The 10889-nt window shown below is 46.3% G+C and overlaps 1 protein-coding gene across 1 annotated transcript; it reads right to left on the minus strand.

Annotated features, from left to right (window-relative positions):
• Positions 1-1722: 1722 nt before the first annotated feature.
• Positions 1723-10625, minus strand: LOC146201970 (uncharacterized). Its single transcript, XM_084599863.1, has 4 exons — positions 10449-10625; positions 8321-8711; positions 6666-7804; positions 1723-1888 (listed from the first exon to the last, which is right to left on the minus strand). Exons 1-3 carry the CDS (start codon positions 10623-10625, stop codon positions 6699-6701), a joined length of 1674 nt encoding a protein of 557 aa, XP_084455989.1. The 3' UTR covers positions 1723-1888; positions 6666-6698.
• Positions 10626-10889: the final 264 nt, after the last annotated feature.

Here is a 10889-nt window from a genome sequence, read left to right on the forward strand (position 1 = left end):
GAAAATTCAATCACAAAGACTCTGCAGCAATTCACTAGCATGCAAATAAACCTACCATTCAGAATGCTTTGCTATTAGAAACTGCAAAAAAATGCCTAATCCCACTGGAAAGATACTTTCCCGTTTATTTCCAAATCTTAAAAGCATCTTTCCCTCTGCGACTAACACATCAATGTCTATAGGCGTCAAAAGGGCTACTTGTATGCTACTTTCTAACATCGCATGAGCCTGAGCTGGCAAATACAGCGAAATAGCAGCTTATATCAGGCAGACGAAGCTTAGCCGCACAGCGTCGGCAGCTGGGCAAATCACGCGTCTCATAACCGGTACTATAAAGTAGTTGCCTCCCAAAATAAATTAACCCCCCCCCCCTCCCCATAAACAAAACAAAAACATGGTTGCGTCAACTATGCTGTTTCATTGACGTGAAGCTGGCGGAGGGGCACCTTGCATAAACCACACTAGGAGTTACAAGAGACTGCAAGAAACTACGTCAGAACACTACTTGCATGTCATCAGAGCAGTCCTAAAATCGCCGTTTGCCCCTTACAGAAAAGCAGCAAGGGGTGGCCAAGTTGCTTTCAATGCAAATTTGGTTAGGTTTGGTTTGATTTGTTTGGTTCAGCATCCCAAAGCGACTCAGGCTATGAAAGACGCCGTAGTGGAGGGCTTCGGAAATTTCGGCCACCTGGGGTTCTTTAACGTGCACTGACAGCGCACAGGACACAGGCGCCTTGCTGTTCGCCTCCATCGAAAAACGACCGCTGAGGCCGGGATTCAATGTCACATTCTTGGGATCAGTAGTCGAGCGCCCTAATTACTGTGTCACCCCGGCGGGGCTTCAATTAGGTTAATTTTTATATTGGTCAGATGTGAATACTTCGCCAATGGCACACTATTCGTACAAGCAAAAGCACAGGGTGCACTTCCATGGTCGAAATTTTAGCACGAGTAGCGGCTGTGGAATACAATAGTTCCAATAAACTGCGGGTCGCATTTCTGCGTGCCGGATGTGCTTTCCAAGGCTCACCATGCATGCAAAACACTGCCGTAGAAGCTGAAGCAGGCTCATAATGAAAAATACACTCTTTAGATCACATGTCGAAATTTGTAGAGAATAACGCACTGTCCATAGCAACACTGGAAAAAGACAATGCATCAGAGTCTGCTAGTCTCCACCGAATTCTGCCATTCCTGCTCTGCACTGTTTTTGATAATTTGTCTGTTATTCACACCCTATTTATTTTTAAAGAATTCCAATAGCATTCTCGAAGTCAGTATTAAGAGATTACTACTCCGTTTCAGAAAATACGGAGCTGACGGCGAACACTAAAGTACTCCTGTACGCATAATTACTGCTCTTCATAGCCTGCGTAAGTGTTCTCCGCGAAAAAACACTGACAGCCGTTAGCTCCCTCTTCTTCTTGTCTGCGTTGCTCATCCCAATTTTCGTATGCTGTCTTTCGGCGCTCCTCTGGAGTGCATTTTTCCGCATAAAGAGGAAGCTAATTATTGGATTTCACCTTAGCGGTCTAGAAATTAAAAAAAAAGGCATATCTTACATGAAACATAAAAGCGTGGCGCTGGGACAAGGGCAGAAAAGCAACACAAGAAGCAGAAGCAACGTGAGCAATTAGGTAATAACGTAAGCATTTGCGCAAGGAGAAAACGGCAATCCGACTCGTTGTATTTATTACGAAGAGTCCAAGGGGACGATGGGAGTTGCAGGAACAGGCACACATGATTCACGTGATGTTTCTTGAGGAGGGTGGGGTACATGGAGTAACCGAAGAGCAGAATGCATGGTTCGGGTATTTCTGTTGATGGCACAATCGAACACGAGGAGGAGGTATGTTGTCCAGCTGTTGTGTGGGCCGTGGCTCGTCGTCTGAAGAGCAAAAACATGAACACAGTGTTAACGAAAAGTATACTGACGAGGGAATATGCAACCGTATATTGAATTGCTACTCTCATTCCTGTTGTCGCATCTCGCAAATGCTCATCCTACCTAATCGGAAACGACCGCGGAGGAGTTTTCGCGTAAAGTCCAGGCTTCAGGAAGGATTTAGGGAGAAGAAGAAAACTTCCCCTACTTATGTGTCAAGTTAAATCGTTATTTCACTGTTAAGTGATCTCTTGCCTACGTGACAGAAGTCTGCACAAGCCTTCGTGAAACTTTCTGAAGCCGAATCAAGGACTGCAGTCCCTGGCGTCAAAGGCCAGTCCTATTGCTCTGCTTTACTTTTCCTCCATGAAAAAAAAAAAAAAAAAAAGGAAAAAAAAAAGATAAAGTCCACACCACCTTTCAGCAACGAGTTAAAACGTGTTTTCAGCAATGATAAAACGGGTCTAAATACAATCGGCTTCTCGTAGATGGAATGCAAAGCTTTGCCGCTCACACTGTCGGCAGTAGACCTTTTCAAGCGCAAAGCGAGAACTATGTAAGACCGACATCTCGCATTGAGGCTTGTCCAGTGCTAACGTGTTTCGCAGACATTTCAAGAGCGCTGTAGATGTGTTCTTTATTATTTTTTTCGTCCGAAAGTTAAGTTCATTACAATGGTTCATTTCTTCGTTGTAAATTTAGAAATGGTAGTAAATGCGAAATAAACGGCGAACGAAGCTAGCATTCGTCGTCTTATCGGTCTAATTGCTGTGCTGCTAAATGTTGGGCCACCTTCAAAAAATCGTAGTTGAATTTTTCATGCCTGATTGCTTAAAAAATATCGCAATTGAAAGCGCTCATATTGGCATAACGCATTGATTTTACAGCAAAGAAGACGAAAAATTGCTCTCAGTATCAAATGGAGTAAAGGCGCGTCTTGGAAAATTAGCGGGAGGTGTTGTGCGCCCCCCAATGAAGGGCCATGAGCTACAATGAAAGAAAAAAAAAATAAACAAAAACTTTTTTCGTTTACATAAGGACCTAATACACATATTATACAGGAATTTGAGAACCATGGAAGTTTCAGGTTTCCGTTTGAATCCCAGGCTTATGTGTCTATTAGCAGAAGCGCGTGTCCTTCTTCAAGGATACGGGACTGTATTAAAAGCATCGCTGCTGACGTAGAGTTTCGCGCTCAGGTAGGCAAGCTTACGACAGTTTACAACAAATAGACGCTCAGTTAAACTATGCTTTTCAAAACATTGTACCATGGCGCAGCGCTCGACGAAACCAAAAATGGTGTTCACTTTATGTGATTCCCAGTAGAAAATACGTTTGGCTTGAGTCTCTGATGACCCTATTTATCCTATTGAAACTCTCGCCTTCTAATCTTACGCCATATTTTTAACTTAACTGCTTACCGCTAAGTCCAAGGAAGAAACACAGAACTGAATAGTAATAGGAGATAATTGAGGGCACAGGAATGTTATTGACAAGTGTGGAAGAACGGGCTAGTTGGTAAATCATCTTGGAAAAAAAACTAGCGCAATTCAAAACACAGACACAGGAAGAGAACGACAACACAGCGCTGACTTCAACTGGTTTTTTATTAGAGAGTGACACAATATATATGTACGAAAAGTGGGCGCGAAAGAATTGATAACAACTACTGAGTTTGCACGTGGCGTAAAACACCGAACGCAAAGGTAAAAGGCGCACAATAACAATATAAAAGGGGCATTAAGAGCGATAAAAAAACACAAAAGGGGCATTGAGAGCGATAAAAGAACCAAAAGGACAATTAAGAGCATTACAAGACCAAAAGGCCAATAAAAACAGAATACCTAAAACAACCAAGGCCAGGTCGCTAGAGGCTGAGGAGTGTACCCGGAATCTAAACATTAAAACTACTGTGCGTCTGGTTCAAATATTCTAACTCGCGTTTAGTCAGGGCTATTGAAGGTGTGCTAACACAATTTTGACCTAGCTTTAGCATGTGAGCGGCTTCTATGATTTCGCGTGTGAACTGATGTGCATTTCTCGCAATGACACTGCTTTTATGAGTTATCAGTTGTTATCAGCAGTTGTTATCAATTCTTTCGCGCCCACTTTTCGTACATATATATTGTGTCACTCTCTAATAAAAAACCAGTTGAATTCAGCGCTGTGTTGTCGCTCCCTTCCTGTGTCTGTATTTTGAAGTGCGCTAGTTTGCTTTCCAGGAATGTTATGCTGCGTATCAGTGCAGGACATGCCTAGACACTGATAGTCACATCTCATCGCTACAATGTTTGAGAAGTTATATTTCATGTTGATCCCTACAAATTATTCCAAGCTAAAGAGAAAAAACTGCAGGTACCCACGCACGACATTGAGCATGCAACTGTTGCAGAAATTCATTCCCCTGACCAAAATTTCCCATCTATGTCCCTGTATTCTGTTCAGCATATCTTCTTTTTCTGCATCTACTACTTTTCTTGCGCTTTGACCTTCCTCTTCTTCCCAGCTTACCTCAATAACAACAATAATCTATCCTACTACTTCCCCGCCCATAGATTCAGAGCTTTATGCGCCGACATGTAACAGTGCACAATACATTCAGGGACTTGGGTGCTCGTTATCGACACCCAGGTGGGCTTAGAATTGCGTGCTTCAATAATACAGCTTTACAATGACTACGCAAACGTACGTGCGCAAAAATGTTGTACGCATGCTCAAATATGCACATTTGCATTAATCAAGCAAGCAAAAGTTTGCTAAAAATTATTTGTCACATTGCCCCAATGAAACTCTGCTGACACGTCGCATGACACGTCGCACGACACATTATACAAAAGTTTTTGGCCGTATTTTTTTCCTTATATTTCTTTTGCGGACAAACTGCGAACTGAACTTGACTAACTTCGTCCACAACGTGGAGCGTAGCCAGTGTCAGCCTCTCCTTTTTGAAAAATTATATTTCACAAGCAAGGAAGGCAGCAGAAATCTTGATGGCATTGGGCCGACACTACCAATTAGAAAGGGCTAAACGAAATCATTGCCCGAAAGAAAGAAACGGAATTTTTTTTTATCACAAGTGGCTGCAAAAAACAGCTTTGCTTGTCAGTTATTACGTTGCTTTTTATGTCTCAAGCCACCATGTTACACAGCGAAATGTTCGAGAGCTGACGACAGTCTGTGTCGAGCAAGGTTGAAGACAATTTGTGGTTTAAGCCTTGTTGCTGCCTAGTGGGGCATCTCGCCTCTCCCGCATGTGTACACTCATAACACGCATAGCTCTGCCTGCGATCAACTTAAAATACTCTGTCATAGGGGTTAGGTAGCGTATCTCTCGCAAATTAGCTTAATGCGATGAAAATAAGTTGAAAGTACGCCGTAAAGTTTACCTTACAACAACTCTCGCTCACTTATAAAGTCGCGTGCATTCTCTAAGTACTTGTCGGATATCCCACAGTCCATCGACATGGGATATCTAGAACTAACTTCGAATGCGTAGCTGTTTCTCCTCGATGTTTCCGTGAAGCGCAAGGCCGCAGGTGAAAAGCCATCGACAGCGCCGTGCTATCTCCTTACTGTCACGCAATGTTCGATGTCGGCTGCGTACATAGCAGGCTAAATTCATAACGCACAATAAGCGAGAGCCAATGGCCAAAAAATAAATGCGCGCTAGGCGACTGAGCCTCAAGGAAAGTAATTGCCTCGCCTCTAAACCAAATATGTCACTGTTAATACCTGCTATTCTCGATATAATCTACATAGTCGAGGTTAATTAATCACTTTTGTATCTATTGTACACACGAAGAAATTTTAAAGCATAAAACTGAGCCAACAAATAAAGCAAAAAGTCCCGAGGCCAAGCAACTTCTAAATAAATACAACATTGCCCATACTTTTAAAGCCCAAAATTTCAGACTGCAAGTAATCGAGAGATTGTGAACTGTTGAGTAACTACAGCTTTACCTCGAACATTTGTTCGAAGTTCCGAAGTTAAGCATGCTTATTCCGAGAGGAACAAAAGTGCAGCTCTACACTCGCGCTTTGCCTCACTAGAGAGATTTAGAATAGGGCTACCCTATCGGTGATGTGGATACGGTAATAGAGTGGTGCGAGTGCGCATACTCAGAGTGATTACTGCACCCTCGCCTATTCATCGTAGCACTCGGCGCGTGCAATCATTCAGGGGCGTGGTCATGGTATTGGGCGTTTCTTTTGATATTCTATAACGTTCTAGCAAAATTTGTACTTTTATCTCTGATTATATTAGACTTGGAAGAAGTATCTGATGACAGTATGCAATCTCTCAGCATACCAGAAGCGAATACTTTATATAGCTTGTTGTACTTAGCAGCCGATCTGTTTTGTTTTTCTTATTCTGCTTCCATTTCAAACGTATATTTTCACATCCCAATTTTCTGTTTGCCCGTGAAGGTATTGTTTCCTAATTTTTTTCTTACGTTGCACACGCACGCGGATCATACTAGTTCTAAACGCGCCTGACTTTCCTGCCTTCTTCAAGACCTACAGTATTCCAAAATAAGTAAATGAATAAAACCCTCTCTGAAAAACTGCGCAGTGGAAATATCACAAATTTTAACTGCTTCGACAATGAGCAAAAAGTTAAGAATGCTAAATCTTGCTCTGAGTGACTGCCAACCAATCTGGATCAGTGTCATTTTCGTCAAGTACGGTTTTCTGTTTTTTTTTCAGCCATCAGCTAAAATCATTTTGGAAGGTCTTGCATTGGCTGAACTTCAAACACGCCGCTATTCCGGAATCTTACCATGAGGTTGATGCATGTATAAGGCTGTGTTGTCTACCACCAACCCCCGCCGCCTCCGCCTGTGGCCGCCCCGCCTGCGGGTTGCCAGCCGCCTCCGACATCTCCACGAGAGGACTGCCAACCACCACCGTTGCCGCCGCCACCACCGCCGTTACCTCCTCCTGACTGCCAGCCGCCGGATGAACCACCGGACTGCCAGCCAGCTCCAGCGCCATCACTGACAGCTGCAGGCCAACCTGCGCCTGCTCCGCCTCCCCCGCCTCCTCCGAGAGTGGCTCGCCACACGGCTCCAGCTGCAGCACTGGCAACGGTACCATGGCTTACCGCAGCTGCCCCTCCGAAGCTGCTGACGGCGCTGTGACCACCCCCGTGGCCTCCGTGGCCGCCACCAGCGGCACCGCCGTCAGTGCGAATGACAATGATGCTCTCGGGAGCGCCACCTCCCGATGCGCCGTGCTGACCTCCACCCTGTGCGCCGTGACCAGCACCTGCACCACCGTGGGCGCCGGAGCCTCCGTGCCCGCTTCCACCTCCGTGACCGCCACCACTGTGCGCCCCACTGCCACCATGTCCACCGTGACCGCCGCCGGCTCCTGCGTGGCCGCCACCTCCCGTGCTTGTGCTAAGTGTCTTGATTATGTACACGTGTTTGGTCACGCCACCGGCAGATCCTCCACCGGCCTTGCCACCATGGCCGCCTCCGCCACCGGCTTGCCATCCCGCGTTTCCACCACTCTGCCATCCAGCTGAAGCACCACCGCTGGGCCATCCGCCAGAGCCAGCGCCACCACCGCCACTGGGCCAACCACCAGAGCCAGCTCCGCCGCCTCCGCCGCTAGGCCAGCCTCCAGAGCCGCCTCCAGCTTGCCAACCAGAAGAAGCGCCGCCTCCAGCTTGCCAGCCAGAAGAACCGCCACCTCCGCCGGCTTGCCAACCTCCGCCGCCTCCGCCAGCTTGCCAGCCGGACCCGCCAGAGCCACCACCAGCCTGCCAGCCTCCTCCAGAGCCTCCGCCATGACCAGACTTCCCGGCGCCGCCGTGTCCACCGCCGCCATGTCCGCCACCGCCGCCAGTAGTAGTTACAGTACGAATTATGTAGATGTGCTTTACACCATCGCCACCGCTTCCACCATGAGCTCCTAGAGGGAAATTTAGCTAGTTAGAAAGAATCAATGTCTAGTACTTAAGAGTACTGGATTCATGTTAGCAGTTGCACTCGTGACTTCCTCACATAATAATGATGTCTTTATGTTTTTCATCAGGCTGATGGGGGAGGCAGGGAGAAAAAGCCGAGAAATCGGCTTGACCAGCAGAAAACATGTCCTATGTTACACATGTCCGTGCATGTTTCTGACAAACACTAAACTAAAACGGTGCAGCATATTCTCACTTTGCCCATTTACGAGAAATAGGGGTACGATAAGCAAAAATCCATCTCGTCGCGAATGAATTGAACCGGTGTAAATGAGAAGAAACTGTAGGGAAAACGCCCGTTTTTAACTCTTTTGCCGCCGGCTTATTTTGTGAAGGCATGTTAGAACTTTTATTTTTGAGTTTCACTGCAACCATATTATGGTTTTAAACTATTATAAAAGCCTACTGAGCGAAATACGTTCGAAACTTCATAACTATCCTCAAAGTCCCCATCAACTCACCGCCTCCTGCTCCGGCGGCGGCACCAAGGCCTCCACCCTGCCATCCACCAGCTCCACCAGCAGCACCAGCAGCAGGTTGCCAGCCAGCGCCGCCGGACCCTCCTCCACCCTGGGGCTGCCATCCGCCTCCACCGGCGCCGGCGCCGCCACCGCCACCGCCACCTCCGCCGCCCGGTGCCTGCCAGCCGCTGCCACCGCCGCCAGATCCGGAGTCACCACCCTGCGGCTGCCAACCGCCCGCGGACGAGCCACCTTTGCCGCCACCGCCCGCTTCTGGTTGCCACCCGGACCCTCCTCCTCCAGAGTCTCCCGCAGCATCGCCGCTGCTAGGACCTCCGTAACCTCCGAGGCTGCCGGCTACCGTAAGCCCGATTAGGGATGCTATCAGTATCTGCAAACATGGAAGACAGAACAGTCAAGGATTAATACCATGCAACGTGATTCCATCGTTGACAGTAGTTCCCGCATAGCATAGAAACGTGAGTATGGTTTCCTTCCATCCAGCTTGTAACGACTCTAGTGCTGGGCAGCGGGAAATAAATTATTCCATGAATGCAATATCATAAAGTATATTTTCTTCGAAGTGTGCGGAACAATTCTCTGGCCGGAAATTTTCGATGACTAGAAAATTTCTGGCGGAAACACACCTGCCATTTGGTTTGGTGTATGGAACTTAGCTTTCCAAAGCAACATCGGCTATGAGATTGGTAGTGGAGATATTTGTAAATTCGGACTACCTGAGGTTCTTAAAAGGCATTGACATCAAACAGCACTCGGGCGCATCGCGTTTCCCTTCCATCGATATGCAATGGAATGCAACCCTAGCCTTTGGGAGCAGCAGTAGGGATACGAAACCACTAAGCCACCACGGCGGGGCGAAAGTGCCATTTTGGCGGCAGTAACTGCATACGGTGATCATTTTGTAATGCGTACATTTTCACGCAAACAATGAATATATACTTCATGCCTTTCTAATCGTTCTAAAAAAGATGTTGGGGGATACTTCAATGCCAGTTTCGAGAACTCATTTAATACCTTCAATGTTGCAAGCACTCTTGAAGCTACTTATTCATCTATAGAGCACATTTTAATCTTTTTATATCAAAAGGTTTCAAATGCCGTATATGATCATGAATATTTCATGACTAAAAACAGCGCTTGCACCTTCCAACCACTGCGTTTCGCATAACTTCGCGTCGTCGTTTTCGTTTGCTTACTGGGATATTACAGCATACTTGAAATATGTATGTGGAAAAGTCTTTCCAATGGAGGACGAAGTGTGACGAGGAGAAGTTATTTCGAATTTCCTTACCAGTAAACTGGGTAGCGAGGTTTTCAGTAGAGCAAATGTCGATTTGGTGGCGATTCTGTTAGGTTATCTGAGTGTCATGACCGTAGATTTATATGATTCTATATTCATCAAATTCTTTGAGTAACCGAAGTGAAAGGTACCCGCTGAAAAATATTCCTGATGTTAGCTTAATTAAGGACTTTTTTTTTTTTTTGCTGATTATCCAAGAGGAGTGAGGTGTCGACAAGAATTTTCAGAGGCTTTGTGGGAAGGGGGGTATCATCATGCTAATAGTAATTACTCGTTCTCGTAGAACCAGGCGTTTATCACTGCTTTCCAAGGAAATCTATACCTTGATTTATCGAAAATGTCGGGCCTAACCAATTTGTCCACGCATTTATGATAAAAACTGAAATATGATTCAGATATCATACCGCACAAAAAGACCTGACCTCTTTAATGCAGAGACTAGTGATCACAGTGCGTCACAGTAGCCTGAGTCGTCTACCTATGGCTCACACGCAAATACACCGCGGAGGGGCTATTGTCAACATCATCCGAGCCGGTAACTTCATCTGTGTGGCGCAACGTTATGTCCCATAGCTTAACTATATATTAATCCCAATTTCGGACGAAGCTATTTCAATCCCCCCCCCCCTCTTTCCCAAAAGGAAAATGCTCTGATTCTCATTTTATCAAGCATATCTTCAGTTGCACTGATTTAAGGCCACTGCCTTACATTAAGCCCGCGGCTTCCTGAACCGTTGCAGAAAGTCTAGATCAAAGGCACATGTCGAGATCTATTCACGCACACAATGAAGCCACGGTGTTATTTACAGCGATATAGAGGCCCTCGTCAAAGAGCACCTTCGATTCACTGCCGCAGGCTGCGCTGCCAAAGCGCGGCAGGGCCGCAGATGCAGTAGCTGCCAAACGAGGAGCGCACAGTTCTGACCCGGATAAAGTGAACTTTGACACCGCTTTGGGCGCATCTTCTTTCTGACTACAGGTCATTGATGGCCTACTGTCTGACGACGAAGCGTGTGCGTCCCATCATTCGAGGCCCGGGTGGGTCGCAAAGCGTCATTACTGAAGATGGAAACGGAAATCGCGTACAACCACTCCCCCCCTCGTCCATGCCCTGCATGTTACCGAAATACTTTGTTCAGAACTGAGGCTTCCCTTGCCTCACACGACACTTCCATTGTCCGTTTCTGCACAAATAATATCAAGCTGTTATCACCAAAGATTGTTAGCGATATCGCATTGAAACTTTCA

Source organism: Amblyomma maculatum, chromosome 1 (genome assembly GCF_055883805.1).
Source record: "Amblyomma maculatum isolate TAMU_Amacu chromosome 1, ASM5588380v1, whole genome shotgun sequence".
NCBI lineage: Eukaryota > Metazoa > Arthropoda > Arachnida > Ixodida > Ixodidae > Amblyomma > Amblyomma maculatum.